Source organism: Lissotriton vulgaris, chromosome 9 (assembly GCF_964263255.1).
Source record: "Lissotriton vulgaris chromosome 9, aLisVul1.2, whole genome shotgun sequence".
Classification (NCBI taxonomy): domain Eukaryota; kingdom Metazoa; phylum Chordata; class Amphibia; order Caudata; family Salamandridae; genus Lissotriton; species Lissotriton vulgaris.
Window position 1 is genome coordinate 31,275,199 of NC_141697.1, and position 22,392 is coordinate 31,297,590.

Sequence of the window (22,392 nt, forward strand, 5' to 3'; positions counted from 1 at the left end):
ATGCAAATGGGCCTTCGGAGTTCATGGTGAAATCAAACCTTACCTGTGGATGGGACAGCTGTTGCCCTTGGCTTTCCAGACACTTCAAGAACATTGCTTTTAATCTCTATTGATAAATATAAAAGAAGCAAAATATAAGGACAACATAGTGTAAACATAGAAAGTACGTCTACTAATATTAGTAGCTCAGGATGATTTTCTTGGAACATTAGAAGATTGCTACAAAAAAGGTTGGAGACTCCTGAACAATATCATGAAAAAAGACATTAAGTTGTGAATGTCAATCACTGCAGTCCTCTACATAGTTTTTAACCCCTTTAGTCACGTAAAAAAAGCACAGAACGCAACTTGGCGAACCCTTTATACCATTTACAGCCTTAATAGGAGTTTCTCGCAATTAGATGTGGGGATATCAGAGAGCTGGACTTTTATATTCTGGCCTCTATCCTCGTACCTAAATCCAGAGATTACAAATATATATTCCCAGAATAAACCATATGGACCTGGGAACACTGGGGTCAAATTTATTTGTTTTTCTGTCTCCTAGAGGAAATAACCGTCCCAAATCTGAACACATTTATCCTTTGCTTGAAGCAGGTGATAAGTATATGCAAGGCTTTTTTCTTTGAGTTGTTCAGGGGGCAATTGAAGGTAGCATTTGCTACTCTCCACATGCTCTAGTAATCAGTTTCATCTCTTTCTTTGCTCAGTGCTGGGAAACCCTTTTTGGGTAGCTGTGAGCTTTACAACACTATAAATAAGGAATAGTTTCTTACCTGTAAGGAAAATGCTACTTACCAGTTTGCATCTGTTCTCGGCATGTAGAGCTGCAGAGTTGTACACTATGCATAGATCGCCATCTGGTGTTGGGCTCAGATGCTTGCACTTTGTTGTTGTCTTGGAAGAGTCTTTTGTAGTCACAAGATAGGTGACTCCTCCTTTGAACGATAGTGCGCATGGGCATCGGCTCCATCTTCAGATTGTTTTTCGTCATGAAGGGAAATGATGGCGTTTATAGGAAATAGAATAGATGTCCATGTAAGTGTATCTAATTTTTAAGATAAAAACTGGAATAGATACAGGTCCCAAGGAGGAGGGTGGCTGTGTACAACTCTGCAGCTCTAAATGCCAAGAACATATGCATACTGGTAAGTAGCATTTTCCTTTCGACGCATATGAGATGCAGATTGTACACTACGATTAGACTGTACAGCAGTGTCTCCCCTAGCGGTGGTCACCTGTATCTGCTGCAGTACTCTGAAAAAGTGTTTTAAGAACAGCCTGGCCTACAAAAGCTTGTTGTTTAGCCTGAACGAAAACACAATAGTGTTTGGTGAAGGTGTGTGGTGTAGACCATGTTGCTGCTTTACAGATGTCATCTAAGGGAATGTTCCCTAAGAATGCCATGGAAGCCTCTAGTTTGCGTGTTGAATGTGCTCTAGGGGGAATTGTTAATGTGTGTTTAGCTTTTTGGTAGCATATTTGAATGCATTTTACTATCCACCTTGTGATCCCAGCTTTGGAGATGGGGTTACCTTTATGAGGTGGAGAGAAGGCTACAAACAGTTATTTTGTCTTTCTAAAGGGTTTAGTTCTGTCAATATAATAAAGTAGGGCTCTTTTGACGTCTAGTGTGTGAAGAGCTCTTTCTTCCACAGAGTCTGGGTTTTGAAAAAAACTGGTAACTCAACTGATTGGTTAAGATAAAAAGCAGAGATGACTTTGGGATGGAATTTTGGATTTGTTCTGAGAACCACTTTATTAGAATGCATTTGTAAGAATGGTTGTTGTATGGTAAAAGCTTGGATCTCACTTATCCTTCTAAGAGAGGTAATTGCGATAAGGAAAACTACTTTCCATGTGAGGAACTGAAGTTCACATTTATGTAGCGGTTATAATGGGGGACCCATGAGACTGGTTAGAACAATGTTTATATTTCACAACGGAGAGGGTGGTAGTCTGGGAGATTTATTCTTTTAAGGCCCTCCATAAAGGCTTTATTTGCAGGTACTCTAAATATTGACAAGTGTTGTCTGTTGTGTAAATAAGCAGCAAGTGCTGCTAGATGTAATCGTATGGATGAATATGCTAGATTACATCTTTGTAAATGTAATAAATAGCAAATGATGTCCTGGATTGAAGCATCCAGCGGATTAATGTTATTGCAGTAGATGACAAATCTTTTCCATTTTACTGCATAGCAAGCTCTAGTAGTTGGGCGTCAGGGTTCTTTAAAGATGTTCATACAGTCCGGTGGAAGGTTAAGGTAACTGAACTCTAGGACTTCAGGAGTCGGATGGATAAATTACTTACCTGTAATCCTAGTTCTCTTCCAGGGGTATACTCATCAAAGTCACTGAATTATCCCCGCCTATGTGCAGGACCCCGGAGCATATACAAAAATACATATATATGTATGTTTACAACCCCAAGTACATAGTACTTCCAGAAAGACATACATATATATATGAATACACACACAGATAGGCAGCCTATAATATGTCAAATAGAACTGAACAGCCAAAATTACATGGATTTCTGCTGTAAGAAAATAAGATCACATGTGAATAAAGTAGCAAAGAACATATACTGCAGTAGTGTTCAACAGCAACCCTTTATTTTCATAAAGAAAAACAGGTAAATGCAGGCAATTGCAGTGCCTCATCTATATGTTTGCCAAACAAATCCTCTCCGTTGAAAGGAAGGTCCAAGATCTTATTTGACCTCCGGTCTAAACGCTGTTGCCCTTAACCAGCCTGCGCAGTACCTCTGCTCCTTCCAGAGATCTGAATGCTGTGGTCGCTATGTCCATAGCGCAATCTATGACTTCGGCCGAAGTCCTCTTCCCCCTCTTGTAGAATCTTTCTGGCTTCCTGCTTCTCCGTCTCCGGTACGGGGTCTATGTAAGGCGAATGGTCGCACCAGATTTTCCTATCCTACCTCCACAGAATGGCCAGGGCATTCGCAGCTCTCGCTAACAGAGTAGACATAGAGGAAAATCTCTTTCCGGCACTGTCCAATCTTCTACCCCCTCTGTCCGGAGGTGTCGTAATAGGAGCTGACGGATTTCTTGATTTCTGCTGAACCGCCTGGGTAATTGAATCCGGCTTGGGGTTACCTAAAAGACAATCTGGAGCATCTGAAGGCGCTTTACATTTTTTGTCCAGTCTGGCGAGCACTAGAGTCACTGTAGATGGCGTTTCCATGACTTTCAGGCCTTCCTCCCGTAGATGACTGGTAATCGGTAAGAACCGAAGTGTCTTACGATAGGGTTCCTTGAAGTCATACCAGAAACATTCAGCTTTATCCTCTGCCATGGTAAGTGCAAATCTTTTTGTGGCTCTTTCCATCAGGTTACGAAAACCACTGATGTCTTCCGGTGGAGAATCGACAGGCTTCGGCGAAGGAGAAGAAGGTGACGGAATGAGATAATCGTCCCATTCTCTGTTAGGGTCTGTGATCTCTCCTTCCTTCTGGTCATCATCTGTGGTCCCTGGTTCCTGTTGAGATCTCAGTAGTGGAGATCTAGGAAGGGGCTCCGGTAAGATCTCCCGCCTAAGCACTGGTGTACTTGGTACATAACGTGGAAGAGGCGTAGCCACAGGAACTTCTTTGGAGGCCTGAGGTGTAGGATATCTCCTCTTATAATCCTCTAGCATGAACTGCAGATCTTTTAACAAAGAAGATGAAACATTCGCCATCTCTTCTTGATACTCCTGGCGGTATTGTTGCTGGGGACGATCTTGAAATTCTTCATATTCGTCCTGCAAATCCTCCTCTTGGTACTTCACCTGTAACTGCAACAGGCTACTAGCATAACCAAAAGGACCGCCATCATCTTTCATCCTCCTCCGAATCTTCCTCTTCCAAAAGGTGAGATGGTACCAGAGGCGACACCTTACTTGGAGATGTAATTTCTGGTGTAATTGTCCTCTTCTTGGCCATAAAACCTCTTTTCTGGGGTTTTTTCCCGTCGAGGAGCCCATCGACGAGATCGCCGTCAAACCCGACGACGATATCGTCGTCAACGTTGCCGTCGTTGCTGACGACGATCCAGAGGTCACTGTCATCGTCGACGATCCCGTTGACGGCGTGATCGTGGCCGTAGTCCTCGATGCCGTCGCCACCGCAGATCTCGGCGTCGACACGGTCGTCAACGGTGGTACTGTCAACGGTGATAAAGCCTTTGAAGTAGCTTTTACCTCAGGTTTCGTCGACGTCATCTTCTTCGTCGACGATGCAGATCTTTCCATTTTTTCCTCAGAAGGTGTGGAGGATGGCTTATTGACCGTAATCCTGACCTTAGGGGGAGATTTTGAAGGCTCTGAGCTTGTTTTCTTGGCATGTTTTACCTCCGAAGCATGACCCTTCTTCTCCTTTTCTTTGCCTGAAGGAGATTTTAAGGGACTGCGCCCGAAGACTCTGGGGTGGTCTTTTTAAGGGCCTTCTCAGGTCTTTCCCCTGAGGTAGGAGCCTGAGGAGATCTGCTCCTTTTCAGAGATCTCCTGGAAGAAGATTCCTCTTCACTGTCACTAGACATGACTTCCTTCCTGGCTTTTAGCTTTTGAAGCCATAGTAGCAGCCTTCCTTCACGATCCCTCAAAGTTTTATTGGAAAAAGTACGACATACCTTGCAATCCTTTGCCTGATGGTCTGGATAAAGGCAGTAGATGCAATCCTTATGAGGGTCGTCAGTATAGAGCCTTTTCTTAGAGCAGGTGGCACAAGCTCTCAATAATACTTTTTTCTCTTTGTCAGCCATGGTAGAAGATGGAGAAATCTGAAGAAGAAACTATTAAATCCAATCCAAATTCAGTAGAACTGAAAAGTTTGAGCAGAGCTCAAAGGAGACTCCCTAGCAAAACGTGCAGTAGAAAATCTGAGGAGCAAAAGGTTCTCTCAGGAGGGTTCTAGAGGGTGAGGAGCTCTGATTTTTCAGGGAAAAAATTGGTCTCTTTTACATAACAAGGGTTATGGGTTGCAAAAGGGAAATGGGCCTAGTCCTCTTTTCAGTTTGCTATACTACTAAGAATTGCTTTTTTACGTACCCGAGACTCTCGTCTCGACGACGGGGAATGAGTCAGGCATGTGAATCTATGAAAGCTCCAATACTGGAGTAAAACAAGGATGTGTTCTGAGAACCACTCTGGTGGCGTGAAACAGTGTAAGGTTCCTTTCAGCAAAGAGTCTGGACCTCACTCACCCTGCAAGCAGAAGTAATTGCCACCAGGAACGTGGCTTTCCATGTTAAATACTGTAAGGAGCTTTATGAATAGGCTTGAAAGGGGACCCGATCAACTTTGTTAACACAATGTTAAGCTCCCATGGAGGAGAGGGAGACCTGATTGGTGGGTAAACCTTTCTCAAGCCCTCAAGAAAATCTTTCACCACAGGAATCCTAAACAAAGAAGTCTAGTTGGGGAACTTCCTATAGGCTGTGATAGCTGCAAGGTGGACTTTGATAGAAGCAAACTGAAGACCAGATTTAGCCTAATTCAGCAAGTATGGTAAAATCACTTGTTCCTGACCCCGGATGGGATCATGTCCATTGTCCACACACCATAGGAAGAAACGCTTCCACTTGAAGGAATACAATCTCCTTGTGGAAGGTGTTTTCGCTTCTTTAAGAATAGCCATACAGTCTGGATTCAATTGGAGCTGTCCATATTGTATGACTTCAGGAGCCATGCTGTCAACCGGAGGGCGGACAGGTTGGGGTGGAATACTCTCCCTGCCTGTTTGGATAGGAGATCCGGGCGGCATGGTAACCTCCTGTGTGGCACTTCCGATAGTTGAAGGAGTTCCGGAAACCACTACTGGTGAGGCCATTCCGGGGCTATTAGGATCATCCTGGCGTTGGTCCTGTACAACTTGTTGATTACAGTTAGGATCAAAGGAATCGCTGGAAAAGTTACAATAAGCTCAGAGACCATTCAATCAAAAGGGGATTCCCTTGAGATCCTTGCTGGGGAAACCTGGATGCGAAGACGGGGCATTTTGCGTTTACTGCGTCTTCAAACAGGTCGATGTCTGGTGTTCCCCATTCGCGAAAGATGCTATGTGCGACCTCGTTGTTGAGAACCCAAATGTGGGCTTCGACGAAGTCTCTGCTGAGGAAGTCCGCCTGGTAGCTGAGAGAGCCCGGTAGATGACTGGCTTCTATGGACAGGTCTCTTGCTAGAAGCCAGTTCCATATAGTATGAGATTCTATGGAGAGTGTTCTTGATCGGGTACCGTCCTGTTTGTTCAAATAATATATTGTTGTTGTATTGTTTGTTTGGATTAGAATGGAGCGAGACTTGAACAAAGGAAGCAGGGACTAGAGAGCTAGATGCATGTCTCTTAGCTCTAGCAGGTTGATGTGGTAGCTCTTTTCTGAGTCAGACCATAGATAGACCTTGTACTTGAAGAGGACCCATGCGCACCCCAACCCTGGAGAGAGGCATCTGTGACTAAAGTCTGGGTTGGAGGGTCCTGGTGGAAAGGGACTCCCTTCATCAGGTGCGATCGCTTTATCCACCACCGGATGGAGTCTTTGGCTGATTGATGGAGAATTACATGATCCTCCCAGCGCCCCGATACTTGCATCCACTGGTCCTCCAAACATTGTTGTAGTGGACGCATGTGCAATCGTGCGTTTGGTACTATAAAGATGCACAAAGTCATTGATCTCAGTAGTGATGACACCTGTCGAACTGTCGGGAGATGCGTGTCAAGGAGGGTCAAGCATTTTCTTTGGATTGATAACCTCTCCTCCGAAGGACACACGCTTGCTTTTTCGGTGTCCAGGGAGGAGCCCAGATAATGGATCTTTTGCGTTGGATTTAGTATGGATTTCTTGAAAAGGACATGAAGACGCAAGTTGTTGAGAATCTAAAGGCAGCACAAGAGATGATCCTGCAGCAGAGTTGGAGATGAGTTCTTCGGGAGCCAGTCGTCCAGGTAAGGATATATGAATATTTTCTGCTTGTGGAGAAAAGCGGCCACCACAGCCATACATTTGGAGAATGTTCGGGGGGCTGATTTGAGCCTGACCGGGAAAACTGAGGACTGGTAATGTTGAAAAGAAACTCGAAATCGCAGAGATTCTTGATGTTTCTTTGATATTGGTAGGTGTAAGTATGCGTCCTGTAACTCAATGGAGCACATCCAACCCCCTGGAGGAAGCTGTGGGAAAATTTGATAGAGTGCTAACATTTGAAATTTCTCTCTGCGAATGTATTTGTTTAACTGTCTCAAGTCCAGAATAGGTCTATATTCTGTGGTGGGGCCTCTTTTCTGCACAAGGAAGTAACAAGAGTATACTCCTTGATTCTTTGGAGGAGCAGGGACTTTTTCTATAGCTCCTTTCTGCAATATGGCGTTTACCTCCGTTTGTAACAATCGGTGATCGCGGTGAAAAATGCCTCTCGAAGGTATAGATGGAGGAGGAGTTTTGAACAATGTTGATGACCCATTTGTCTTTTGTTATACGTTTCCACTCCACTAGATGTAACAAAATACTTCCTCCCACCGGAGTGGACAACAGCTTTGGAGGAAGACACACCTCATTGTTTTTGTGGCTGCTTTGGTGCTGTTGACTGCTGTTTGTTACCACATCTGCCACGTCCAGGTCTACGCTGATGGAACTGGGACCTTTGTAGTGGCTGACCTTCGGTCTGCGAGGACCAGTTAGAGGATTGACCCCGCTATTGAAAAAGAACGTTGGTCTTAGGAACGAAAGCAGCAATGGAATTCTTTCTTCTTTTCGAGGCCTACAGCCTTGAGTATCCAACTCAGTTTTCATTTTTGCCATTTCGTCGTCCGCATGCGAGTCAAACAACGACGATCCATTAAAAGGCAGATTGACAATCTTTCTTTGAGCATCGGGATTGAGACCCCTGAGTCGAAGCCATGCTGATCTTCGAGAGCAAATACCATGAGCGTATCCATGGGCTGCCAAGTCTGCAGAATTGGCTGCTGTACTAATGATCTTGTTTGCCACCAGACCACCTTCCTGTATGATCTTTAGAAAATCCTATTGATCGGCTTTGGGTAACTTTTCTGTAAACCTTGTTAAAGAGTCCCATAAAGACTGGTCATATCGCCCCAGTAGAGAGGCTGCACTGGCCACTCTGACAGATCCTGAAGTACTGCACATTCTCGGTCCATAAGAACCAACTATAAGTGAATCCGGTGGAGGATCAGACTTCAGAAACAAAGGATCTTGGTCTGGAGCCTTGTACTTTTTTAAAATTCTTGCGGGACCCAAGCCCACTGTGGCAGGTGTCAAAAAGGTTTTCATTGCAGGCTCTAATAATCCTGGCACCAACGGAAGAAGGGGCTTTGCCGAAGTTCGATGGTGCAGAGTTTCAAATATGATGGAAGTAGTCACCTGAGGAACAGTCATGGTTATGTTCAACTTGCTGGCACCTCTACAGATCACCTGAATGAATGTCCCAATGTCATCAACAGGGGAAACTCTGGATGGTGGAGTTGACGAGATAGTTGGGGAATAATCTCTATACGAGGACCTTGTTGATGAGGTTTTTGTAGGAGACTTCTGTCTTCTCCTAGGTGTATGCGATGGGGACCTACCAGCAGAAGGTTGTGAGGATTCCGTGAGAGGAGGTCTCTCAGAAGGTCTGGGTTGGATCTACCAGTGCCTAATGTCCTCCAACCATCTGTATGACATGTTGATAGGAGGAGATTAGTCCCCACTAGCCGGAAGTTATCTCCAGTGTAACCTGTATGATATTTATACCAGGCGAGGAACAAGCTTCCGTGTTGTGATCTTCATGTCGGTTTTTCTATTCCTTCCGCAGGAAAAAATTCTGTCCTTTGACGCCGAACGCCTCGACGTCGAACCGGAGTGAGCCACCATCAACGACGACCATGGCGGTGACACTCTCGACAATGGAGATCTATGAGACAAAGCTCTCGACGTCGGTCTCTTCGGCGTCGACCGCTGATGTTCATGCGGCATCTTCGACGTCGACCGTGCCCTCGACGTAGACCGCTGATGGGTCCGAGAGGGTGATCTGGAGTGTCTTGATGCCGACCTTATAGAAGGGGGCGGAGATCTCGACGTTGACCTCTGAATTGATGTTCACGGACGCTTCGACGTTGACTGAGGTCTATCATACTTTGAGCCCGAAGCATGTCTCGATGTCGTATTACTTCTCGAAGGTGATCTTGTCCTCGACGTCGATCTCACTTGCATCGTAGGTCTCGACGTAGACTTACTTCTCGACGGCGATCTTGTCCTTGACGTCGATCTCAATTGCGTCGTTGGTCTCAACGTCGACTTACTTCTCAACAACGATCTTGTCTTTGACATCGACTTTACTTTCTTAGTTGGTCTCGGTGTTGACGACGTGCTGTGGTGTTTTTTCTTACTTTTAGTTTCTTGTGATGCAGATCTTTGCCGTTTCTTTGGAGAGGAGGGCCCTCTAGAGGAATGTTGGCTCTCTGGGCCGCTTTTATGATGTTTTCCTCTCTTCATCAAGCCTAGAATTCTAATCTTCTCTCTGTCTTTCAATGTTCTTCTTGAAAGTTGAAGACAGTGGTAGCAGGTCTCTGTGTCGTGAGAAGAAGGTAGGCACACGACGCAGACCAAATGAGGATCGATTTGGCCATCTTCTTCCCACAGGAAGGACATTATAAAATAAAGGTGGCATATCTGACTAAAAAGAATAACCAATTAGTCAGAGAAAGACTGGTAAATACAACCAGTAACAAGAAATGTTGAAAAAAATATATAGAATCCAATTTTTGACTGAAAAAAAGTAAAAATCAGTTAAGCTCAAGCTCCAGGTTCCTCACAGAAGGAGCCGGAAAAAAGAACTGACCTAACGGTCACCTGTGGTGCATGATGGGAGCAGAGGGCTCCAGGAGGCCTTGAAGGCCAAGTGCTCAGGGTCTCTGAGGCCTTAAAGGCGAGGTGCCAGTTTCCTTTTCTGTACAAGGATGTTATTTATTTATGCAGCCTCTTTAGGCTAATTGCCTGCCATTACCGGTTTTCTTTTATGAAAATAAAAGGTTATTGCGGAATGCTATTGCTGTACATGTCCTTCTCTTACAATATATGTAAATGTGTTATTTTCATACTAGAGAAATACATGTAACTCTGGCTACTTAGCCAATTGGATATGTTTAGGGCTGCATATTTTTTATATTATACATGTATATGTGTGTATTTATTGCGTACTATGTACTCCTTTTCTACTACATACACATATATATGTATTTTTTGTATGTGCTCCGGGTTCCGGCACTTGGGCGGAGAGAATTCCGTGCTTATGACTATTGATGAGTATCCCCTGAAAGAGAATCATAATTACACTTTTCTCAGTGGCAGACTGGTTGTTAACCCTACCAGGCTAGTGCCCGTTTGGCAAGCTGAATTAAACGCTTTGTAGCTGGTCACTTGCTAGTTAAGGACAGCAGAAGCAATGCATTTTGGGTAATTTTCGATGATGGGGATGTGCAACTGAAGTGATTTTGTTTACTAAGCTCTCTATGCCTGATATTTGTTCTACACGGCTATTGTGCACAATCAGAGACTCCCACCATGATGACAGGGAATGATTTAAGCACATAAATCCATGATAGATGCAATACTAGATAACTCTGCACATAGAGAAAGGACAGGTATAGAAGTATATCAGCACCTGTACCTTTGTGAATTGCATTAACTATATGTGACGACATACTACAGGAATAGTGCTGCACAGTAAATTCCACCATGAATTGGGCCTTCTGATTTGAGGTACCTTAAAAAGGTATTGATAAAGAGAATGGTTTAAAAGATGTGTTTATTATGATGAATGTGTACTTCTCACATGAACGTCACTTAATTTCATGAAATCCAACTACTGAAATCAACATTCATTCTGTAAATAAACAAGTGGAAACTAAGGCAGGCTTAGTGTAATGGTACTAATAAAAAAACAATGATGCCCGTCTACCTACTAGAGACTGCGAAAGATGAAGACCACCTGCTCAGTGGCTGAGAAAGGACACCGTTGGCATATATGGCTGGGTAATTTTCTTGACCAGGAAGTTTGCTGACTGTAAGGGACCCTCCAGATAAGGGAATGACACCTCTAAAACAAACAAAAAACAGGTTACAGCAGAGAACATTTTCTGCCTGCAGCAGGATATGCAAGAATGACACATCTACTAGGTCTAACTCTGTTGCAATGCAATGACTTAACATGGAAACCTCTGTGTCATTAGCACAATGTTGCTGACCATAGCACTCCACCATTACCTAGCTCATAGACTCCATCATATAGTCATCTTACAGGACTCTTAACCCAGAAAAGGACAGAACGGAAAATACCTGGAGTTCATGAGTGTACATAAGAAAAACAGTTACCTGTAACTGCAGTTTTTCAGAATCTGTATCTTTCGTAGATTCACAAGTTTGAATCATCACCCTCATCGAGCTAGGAGTCTCACAGTAGCAGCAAAATAGCAGTTCTTTGTTAACGTAATCCTAAGTTTAATACAATGACTGTTAAGTAGCTTAGAAACACTTAAGAATTTAAATGAAAAATAACCAAACTCCAAACAATCAGAGACAATCTGCCTGAAAACACACTCTGAAAAGCCACCATCCTTCAGATTTCTTTTGGCATTTGTGTGAAGAAATAGTAAAGTTAGATGAGCCTCTGATGGGGAGAAGGGTGGGTCACAAATGAATCTATGAAAGACCCCAATTCTGGAGAACTTAAATTACAGAAAAGTAAAATGTTTCTTCTACAGAATTGGATCTTTCATAGATCCACCCACTTGCCTAAGAATAGCAAGCAGTTAAAATAAACAATACAATGCAGGCAGATGGTGGTTAGGTAATTAAAATAAGGCTCGCCTTATTGAAAAAGATGAAGCAGAACCGCTTGTCCAACTGCAACATCTTTTCGTGCTATTGACTACAAAAAGTAATGTTGAGTAAATGTGTGCCTGTTATTCCAGATTGCTGCAAAGCAAATGTTCACTTATAGCCAAGCAAACTAAGCTGACACTCTTGCTTGCCAGGGTGGCCAGCTTTACTGTGACAGAATATAAGGGCAGCAGACCTTGTGAGCTATGCTTATTTTAGAGAGAGACTGTCCTTTTCTAAGGACACCGTAAACTGTAAGTACCTGATCAGATCTTCTGATTCTGCCTGTAGCACATACATGAATTTTCAGACAGCATCTAACATCCAGTGTATGGAGCACCTTTTCTGCTGTAGTGCTGGGGCTATTTCAAGACACGTTTTAGGATAATAGGTTCATTTAAAAAGAAATCTGAAGGTATTTTATGTATTAAAACATGGATTTGTTCTTCAAATGACTATCGTCATGGATATGCAGGTTTGTAAGTGAAGGTCCCTGACCAGCTTATAGGAATTGTATTTCTTCAAGGTCCCTGCAGAGCATGCCAGCAGGCATAGCTACAGCATTTCCTGTTCTGACTTGTCACAAACCGGTCCAAATGTGGCTTTCACAAGCGCCTAAAGATCTTGTTAAACTGGATCTGATATTGTTCCCACTCATGCATTCTTTGAAAGTTGTGCTTAGGGCATTCTCCAAGCCATTGCCCACTCCAGGAACATGCTCGACTGTCGACGGAATCCCACTTTTTTTTTGTGAAAGATAATGATTTTAATGCTAGAAGTCCCAAACATTTGGCAGCGAGGGGTGTGAGTCTCTTTTTGAAGGAGTGCAACATGTGCATACCCATACTCCACTCTCACAAGTTCCCATGGTTATCACTATCCTGTGTACAAACCAAATGCTGTCATTTTATCTCCCTCATTTCATCCCCCCAAGACAGTCCATAGGGCACATCTTTATTTCACAACACGTGGAACTTATATGAAAATGCAATAATGTTCAGTTATCACGCTTGATCTAAGATCAGGTAGTCTTTTAACGGCCAAGAAGTAGTAGGCAAAAGGAAAGATCAACAAATGTTCAGTATGCGGTTATAAATCATTCTCCCACCTTCTGGTTCAACACAGATTCAGTGCCTTTAATCTCAATGGCTATGCTCTGGACTGGAAGCCTTTTTGAAAGATATTCCAACAGCGGTTCCCATATTGTGTCACAGTCTCCAGTCTCGCAGATGAGGCGTACTGTCAGTTTCTCATGGCAATGAGCGCCCATAAACATGAGTGCTATTGGTGAATGTCTGAGGGGAGAGTTTTGTGGGGGGGGGGGTCCTTTTTTTCTTAGAGGCTGCAATTGTTGTTTCAGTGCCCCCAGCCGGCTCCAAATTAGCACTTACCTTTGCTAGTCTGGTGCAAGGTCTCTCATGGATACTCCAAAGAGAACAAAAGCTGGCATATCTAGGACAGTGTAGCCTATCAAGGCCTGTAGACCTTTCAGGTTCTCATTCCAGAAGCGGTGTATTTTGGGCATGTCCACAATATATGTAAAAGGTCCCCTATATCGTCGCATTCTCTTCAGCCTAGTGGGCTGGTGGTTGAGTAGAATTTAAACAAAAAATGTTGCCGGGTACATGTACCAATTATCCCCTTCCACACTGATGACGAGCTGGGCTCGTCATGGTGTAGCCTCCTCGCACGCTGATGACGAGCCCAGCTCGTCATGTAACATGGGTTTTTTAAAATCTCAGCATACGTGCTGAATTCAAATAGCGCGCATGAGGTTAAAGAGGACTTTATAGTGCGATTCCTTGCCCACTACATTATGCATTGCCTTGTTAAGGTCCCTCCACACACAGTGCCACTGTTTATCTGAAGGTATCTCCTAGTATTCTTGGGTATAACTGAGATAGGGAGACTTTTAAGAGTATTGCGTACATGACAGACATACATCCATCTGACCCTGTAGCCACTCTGAGATATTTCTCCACAGGTGTCAATTCTCTCCCGTTTGTCTCTTTGAAGGTTGGGCGTAGAACCCAATGCCTGATTGGGGTGTATCGTATGTCGGAAAGTAGGATCTTTCTTGCATAGATACTCCCACTTTTTGCCTGATGTCAGTGTGTTTTAACTGTAGTTCACTGGGATACTGCTAACTAGAACCGCAGTGGCAGTGCTCTAGATGCTAAATTTGATGGCAATTACTTTGTATACCGCACAATTGGCATACTAGAGTACCATTGTAAGTCCCTAGTATATGGGACTGAGGTACCCAGGGCACTGGGACACCAGGGGTCTCCCATGGGCTGCAGTATGTATTATGAAACCCAAGGGAGTCCATGCAAACTGTCTCTGCAGGGCTGCTATCGCAACCTGCGTGAAATGGACCCCCCAATACTTAGCTGTGTATCCTTACAGGATAGGCCTACCAGCTCGTGCTGCTGTCGACCCCAGACACTGTTCTGCACCCCTGCTGATGAGCTTATCTCAGGCAGGGGAAGCTGAACAAAGGATTTCCTACAAAGGAAAGGTGTGACCACCTCTCCTTTAGAAGTAGGATGGATGGGTGCGCTTCCGAGCGCCATCAGACTGAATTGAAGGGCACAGTGGTGCCCTCCTTGCATAAAATAGTATGGCCCAGTTCAGGAGCCCTTGGCTCCCACTCTTGTACAAACCTACACAAAGCACAGCTGAGTGTCCACCCCCTCTCTAGGGAGGTGCTCAGAACTCCTCCAGGTGGCCACTTGATTCTGCCATTTTGAATCTTGGCGTCTGGGAGCAGCTGATTGGCTAGGCTAGCTTAGTAGCGTCCCCGACTTCCCCTTAACCCCTTCGGCGCGGCCGCAAATCTGCGCCTGTGCAGCGTTTTCCGTAGTGGGCAGGTTCATGACGGCCCCCAGCCGTCATCAGCACACGCCCACCACGGTGCATGACGGACGGGGGCCGTCATCAGCACCCAAGGGGTTAAAGGTGGGTCAATGCAGAAGCAGTCCGCCCCCCTTTTAGGATTACTTAAGGGCTCCCCTATGGGTGGTACTTCGATTCGTATTTAACTTTGTCAAGATTCGTCAAGACCTGTCTGAAGACACTTCTGCTGTTGGACACTGGTATTCTGCTGCTGGATCAAGCCAGGACCAAAGACAAAACTGCTCTTGGTGGGAAGATTACAGCTGCAACTTCGTCCCCACACTCTACCACGTTTCTGCAACTCAGTGCCCGTGCATCCTCTGAGTCAGTCAGCATGGACTCTGCATGCATCCAAACAAGAAGGAATCTCCTTTGCAGTGAAGAAGTCACTTCCCTGTATCCGCAGGCACCTCATCGACCGGTTTGCAGATCCTGCTATGCCACGAACACCTCCAGGCTCTGCAACACGGGTGGTGGTTTGTTGGCTCTGCAGAGGCCTGCCCAGTCTTCCCAGCAGTTTAGAAAGCTGCACTCCCTCTCCAGCTGACTTAAACCGCAGCCCTGTGCACCGTGCCTGCTTGCCGTTGCCAAGGCTTGTTGACTCTCCTCACTGAAGATCTTTTAGCTCCAAGAAGCCACAAACTCCTGCATCGAACAGTTCCAAGAACGATGTCCTGTTTGCATCCTCTAAAACGTGAGCCTGTGCTGCTGAAGCGTTTTTTGTGCTGCTGAAGCGTTTTTTTTTTTGCAACTCCCTGTGCCTGCCGTTGTAGTGTAGTTCCTATTTTCCCTATAGGCCCTGTGCATTGGAATAACATAAACAGCAGTGTAGACGTAGGACTGAGGTCATCTATGTCTCTACTGACTATGTTAGACTTAATTTAGGTTTGCGCCAGCTAGCTCAGAGGTCACTGGAAACTTTCTTGACTGAATAGGAAGTGATCAGCTTCCCTGACTCAGGCAAGAAGGGATTCAGCTTCCGACAACCGCATAAACATTACAACTTTGCTCCTTCAGAATAAGAGTCAATCTCTAGAGTCGTGTGAAACAATAGACAGCTATTTCACTCAGTCAGTTGTGCATATTTAATTTCACCAGGGTGCAGAGAATAGAGAGACGGGCGTTTTCAATAAAAGGTATTATTTATTGAGCAGTCTTCCTTCTCATGCAAGAGAAATGAATTGCCACAATCGCAATACTTATTGTAAAGTAAAGTACGTATAGTAAAAGGAGTATTATGAAATAATACTGTAAAATCCTTGATATGGTTTCTTAGCCATAAGACACTTTAAAATGGATAATATATATATACATAGGCTAACGTGCTCAACTGGTGCTTCTAAACTACGCCTACCCCGGTGTACCTGACCTAAGCCTAATACGTGGGAAGGAGTAAGTAAGTAGCAATTTAAGTTAAGTAGGTTTGTTGCCAAGGATCTGTTCAAGAATTCTCTCTAAGGGTTTAGTCAGCACTGTACCTTGGGAATAGAATGTAGGAGGTCTGGTATCTCTCTCTCAGGACTCGATATTCCAGTCACCCGCAGGGGTAGGCTGGAAACGCCGGAGCTGGATTTTCTTGGCAGGAGAAAAGACAGCGTCTTTCTCTGCGAGTCAAAGAGGAGGGGGAGCGTCCGTGGGCTTCTCGCTTCTGCTGGGCTCTCGGAAAGTAGATTAGCTGCTCTGCTCCAAAATCACCACTGTGTGTTTGCTTAAGGCAACGTTGGTATATTTATACCTGAAAGGTGCTGAGTTTGACGTAAGGTTTGGACATAAGACGTCATTAAAGATGTCACTAAGAACTGGCCGTTTTTACAGTGCTCGCAGGAGTTCTATTACAAATCAAAACAAAGCAAGCGGGGCTTTCCCAGGTTGCTGGAGGTTTGGTGTGTCGAAAGAACTCGGTGTGCTCTCTAGGAATCTAAGGAAGTAGCTTCTGTCGTGTCTTGGACTGCAGGGGCGATTTACTGAAATATTGCTCTGATTATTATGCCATTATAGGGATATTATTGATTATAGCCGTATAGGGGCATAAAGTCACAATATTGAATCGGGTTCCTAGACAAAACACATCACTGTAAGAGGGTCCTCAAGGGTGCTCCCACGATTCCTGCTGGCTTGCCTGTGTGCTGAGGGCCAGCCCTCACTTATCATTGCTGGGTTAGTTCCACAGACCTTTCTGGTCTGCAACCAAACATCTTTCTTCAAACTGAAAGTTGCGGTTACCAAAGCTTTTTAGTGGTCCTGTCAGCCACTGACCCTCCTGCAGTCTTCAACCATCATGCCACAGCTTGTGGACGAATCCTGGGCTCCTGCATTTTCGCCTGGGCTCTACAGCTGCTTCATCAACACTGTTGTGCTGCAGCAAGTACCTCCTATGGCATTGTGCTAATGCTCCTCATGGACACCTCCGGGTGGGTTGAACTCTGTACCTTTGCTTACAATTTCCTCCAGTCCACAATTCACGTTTGGACTCTACCATCCTGATCCACGAGTCGCTGTAGCTGCCGGGCTTCCAAGATCCTCCCTTGTTTCAATGGGCGGTTCCGACACCACTTCGCACCTATGCATCGGGGCTCCCTGGTGTAGATATCCTGGTTCCCTGGGTCTCCAGGGATGTCGGGGTGGGGTATTCTCCAACCGTCTCCCATCAAATTGGCATCCTCAGGGTCCTTGGAGATGGGTACTGATACAATAAAAAAACAACTGTAACTTACCCTGTGTTATCCTACGGACATTTTACCCAGTGTAACCACTCCGCACCTGGGCTCTTTGAGGTCCCTAGCTACTCACTGATGGTGGTTCCGTGTTTCCCCATGGCTTCTCCATCCTTGGGTATTAGCCTCGCTTTGGTACTTACCTCACATACCACTTTCTTAGTACATGGTTTGCAGCCCCCCCACCTCAGCCCCCCCCCCCCAATAGGGGCCTATGGGTTTTTCTAGGCTACTGAGCTGTTTTTGAAGTTTTTCTTGTGTGTATTTGGTACCTCCAGGAAGGAGATATACCAAGTTAGTTCTTAGTGTTGTGATAATAAATGCTAAAGTGTTTTTAAAAAACACCTGTATGGTTCTTTCTTGTGTGAAGGCTTAGTGACGGCTAACTGACTGACTATTGTGGTAAATGCACCCACTTTACACCCTCCTGGATAAGCTTTAGCTGCTCTCCACAGTTACTCCTAGAGAGCTCTGGTTATCAGGGACCTAAACACTTTCACTAAGGGTTGCCTGGACCTAGTGCACAGTGCCTCACCAAAGGTGGACACTATATACTGAGCCACCCTCCTACACCACAACCTTGATTTCTCTCACTGTGTCCTTTTTGCGTTCCGTAGATGTTTTTGTAGTGCCCTTGTTAAAGAAATCACCCACCATGAGACAGTCTCCTTCCCTCCATGCCTCAAATGGGCCCTGGGTGAAAGAGGAGTTAAAGAGGATAGGTATGTGGGTAGAGTATACTTATTGTTAGCTTTATCCAACACTCTAGTGTTGTGTTCTTGGGTGTTATGTTATGTTATAGTAAATTTATAACGCGCACTGATACTCACGAGTGTCCTGGCGCGGGAAGTGACTGGGATCGGAAGCGAAAAGTACATTAGAAGAACTGGCTAAAAAGATGTGTTTTCAAATGCTTTTTATCCAATATGTCTTTGAACAGGTCCTGCAGGTAGCCCGCAGCGTCCTCCCCTTCCTCTCCGAGAGGCACACCCCGGACCCGAATGTTGTTCCTCCGGGAACGGTTCTCAAGGTCCTCTACGTGTGATTGAAGATCGATTTGTTGGTCCCGAAGCCGTATCACCTCTTGTTGAAGCTGCGTGAATTCTTCATCTCGAGCGTGTCCGGCCTCCTCTACGGAGGTCACCCTCTCTCCCAGGCCATCGACCTCCCTCCGTATTTCTCGAACCTCTCCCGCCACCTCTTGCTTTAGTGTCTGAAAGTCCTCTCGGAGGGAGCTAAAAAGTGATGCAAGAAAGGACCTGGTGACTGGCGGCTCCCCTCCACTCGCCCCTTGGGAGCTGCTAGATTGTCCTGGGGAGTGCTGTCCTCGGTCTTGCCTTGCAGTGCCCCTGTTCAGCATGTCCGGTAGGGTACGATCACCCTTCTTACTCCCTTTATTGCCGGCCATTCTGAGCGATATACTAGATTCTTCAGTCGCCACCAGAGATACCAATGGTCGCCGCACCTCCGGGCCACTAGCCAGCCGACCTGCCCTGGTCTCCTGAGTCCCCTGCGCTCTTATGCTGTCGCCTGTTGTCTGCACAGTCCCAATCCGGCCATTCCCTGGGAGTCCCAACCGTAGGCAATGAAAGCGAGGCGGTCCACCCAGAGCAAAGCACCACTCTTCCAACACTCCGAACCACCACCGGGCTCGCCGATTCCTTCTAGGGCCACGCCAATGCCGTCCACCACCACTCGGACCGGGCGGGGGCAGGACCTCATGCTCCGAGGTCAGTTGTGTCCCAAGGTCAAGCTAGGCCTACCGCCGTCTCACCGTGCCACTGCGCCACCAATGGACCCGGGTGGCCACCCGTCAGACCGGACCGGCAGGCACCCAGTCCCTCCCAGGCAATGTTGAGGGGGGGCCGGATGGGGTCGCTTCCACCTCCGCCTTCAGGGCCCGCTCTCTACTGGCAACTCAGGGCCCGTAGGCCGCGGCGTCGCGTAGATTCCCCCGCCGGTAGGCCACACAGTCCCCTGCTGTCCGGTCGAACTCCACTCCTCGCTTCTCCGGCTTTGTCGGGGTAGGGGCATGGAGCCCCAATCCCCCCCTAGGTCTGCCCGCAGCCTCCGACGGGCAAATGCGTCTCTTGGCTCCTCCGGCCTCCTAGGCCCCCACCGAGCGGCCGCTCGTTCCGGTGTCTCCTTCTCTGTGTCGAGGGCCGTCGCCAAGCTAGCCCCTGTGGTGGGTCCACCGGGCCTCTGGACCGGACCAGGCAATGCTCCTCAAAACACTTCCCCTGGTCACCGGAGGGGCAGCGCCAACTTACTGCCTTACGGCAGACCCGACCCCACTTCCGGCCGGATTCGAAGGCCTTCTCTGTTCCCGGCACGGCATCTGGAGCACGCCGATCGCGTCCCCAAGCTTCCTCTTTTCTCGGGGCGAGACACCTGAGTCCCCCACACCTTCCGCTGCCGCTGGATAGCAGCGTGGGGGGAGATCAGTGGTAATACAGCAGCCTAGGGGCCCAGGCTCAGAGGAGATCGCGGCAAGTGCGACAACTCACTCCGCCATCTTGGCCACGCCCAGTCTTCAAATGCTTTTTAAAGAGTTGAAACTCTTGGATGAGTTGTAGATCAGGGGGAAGCAAGTTCCAGGCAATAGCGGCTTTGACCGAAAGTGTCTGGCCACCCAAGCGAACTCTGCGGAAGCGCGGCATAATCATCCAGCGGAATGAAGCAGATCGCAGAGGATGGTTCGGCACATAAAAGGCAAACCTCTTCCTGAGATAGGAGGGACCTGAGCCATGAAGGGCCCGGTGAGCCAGGGTAATTGCTTTAAACTGCACTCGCTGGGCGACCGGCAGCCAGCGCAGTTCACGTAGGTACTGTCGGGTGCTGGATCTCCTCGGAGTGTTAAAGAGGAGTCTTGCCGCTGCATTCTGAATGATTTGTAATTTCCGCAGAAGATAGCCGGGCAGACCTATAAATAAAGCATTGGCATAGTCCTGTATTGATAGGATCAAGGCACGGGCGATCGTCTATTTGGCCACCCGCGGAAGCAGAGGAAATGTTTTCCTGAGTGCCTTGAGGGTGCCAAAACAGACTCCCGTCAGTTTTTTTACATGCTCAGCAAACCATAAATCCTCGCTGAACCAAATCCCCAGATTTTTGGCAGGTACTTCCGCTGAGCGAGGGCTAGGGAAGTCAGGAGGCCATAGTTGATGTCTAAAATCCGGTGGAACCTCAGATTTATCCTCATTACATTTGAGAGAGGCTTGGGCTAGCCACCGGAATACAGACGTTAGACACTTCTGGGCTGCATCAGTGGACAGGTCCGAGCCCCTCCAAGTGAATAGCAGCTGCGTATTATCAGCATACACTATCACTTTTGCTCCCAGCGACTCAGCCAGGTAGACCAGCGGTGTAAGATATATGTTGAAAAGCAGGGGACTTACGGTGCAACCCTGTGAAACCCCTGTAGCCAGGTTCCTGACAGAGGAAGCACATGGGCCCATGCAGACTTGCTGCGAACGAGAGTTCAAAAAGGAATTCACCCATTCCCAGACGAGGCCCGAAATCCCAATCGCCGATAACCTGGCCAAGAGCAGGTGGTGGGGCACAGTGTTGAAGGCGGCAGAGAGGTCAAGCAAAATCAGGGCCGCCCTGCCGCCCCCATCCAGACACTCTCTGATGGCCTCCGACATTTCCACCAGGGCCGTCTCCATGCTATAGGCAGACCGAAATCCGGACTGAGCGGAATGCAAAGTGCCGGATGTCTCCACAGACGTCGGCAGCTGCCGAAAGGCAGCCTTCTCACAGATTTTGGCCAAGGCAGGTAACAGCGAAATAGGTCCATAGTTGGCAAGAACTAGAGGGTCCAGAGAGGGTTTCTTCAGAAGAGGGAGCAGTTTTGCATGTTTCCATCGGATCGGCACCTCAGCCGTCTGAAGAGACAGATTGACAATATCAGCTACAACTGGACAGACCTCTTTGGCTACGCCGGCTAAAACTCGGGCCGGGCAAGGGTCCGAAGGAGAGCCAGACTTAAAGAGAGCCAAGGATGGCCAAAATGTCGGCCTCGCCAACGGGCAGAAATGAAGTAAGCCTAGCGGAGACCACACACGGAATTTGGGGGAGCCCCAAGTAAGTGGTCTCCTCCTGACTAAGATGAGAACCTACACTATCCTGGATTTTTAGTAGCTTTTCCACAAAGAAGGTGGAAAGGTCCTCACACCATTGATGGGACACCAGTAATGATCTTTGTTCAGCACAAGGAGATAAAAAGCTCTGGACAATAGCAAAGATCTCCTTGCTATTGTTCCTAGCATGCGCAATTCTCTCAGCAAAGTAGTCACTTTTAGCTTGCCTAATGGCCATGTAGTACTCGCTCTGTGCTAAGTGCAAGGTCTTTTTAGCGGACAAGCAGTAGTCCAGGCGCCAACAGTGCTCCAACTTCTTGCACTCCAGTTTCATGTCCATGAGCTTAGTGGAGTACCATGGCTGCGAGAGGAGAGAGCGCCGGTAACAACCATTATTAGCTTTAGAGCTGGTGCAGACCACCTGGCTTATCCATCGATCAAAATTGGCCACCGCCCCCTCGAGATCCGTGGCAGGAGTGGGGCGGGACTGTTGTAAGGCCATAGAGAGAGACAAGAGGTTAATCTTCCTGGCTAAAGACTTGAGGTAAAAAGGGACTTCTGGAGGTCCTGCCTGCCGACCAAGAAAACCTAATAAGGTGATGGTCAGACCATGTAACTGGCTCAGGATCATTGACGTGGACAGGGAAGTTGGAGCAAACCAGGTCGATGAGGTGGCCGTCCTCGTGGGATGGTAGCATCACATGTTGTGCCAGCTGGGCAAGGCCTAGAGAATCCCAGAGAATCCTGACTTTGGAAGCGACCAGGGTATCCAGATGGATATTAAAATACCCTAACAGGAGAAATTTGGGGTAGCGGAGGGCACGAGGAA

General features: G+C 46.8%; 1 protein-coding gene across 1 annotated transcript in view; it reads right to left on the minus strand.

The window, feature by feature from the left end:
• Positions 1-22,392, minus strand: part of COCH (cochlin) — a 432,915-nt gene that overhangs the window by 211,446 nt on the left and 199,077 nt on the right. The window contains exons 5-6 of the mRNA XM_086936983.1: positions 10,954-11,087; positions 44-106 (exon numbers count right to left, since the gene is read on the minus strand). Of these exons, the coding sequence (XP_086793109.1) occupies positions 44-106; positions 10,954-11,087 (197 nt within the window). The remainder of the gene's footprint in view (positions 1-43; positions 107-10,953; positions 11,088-22,392) is intronic.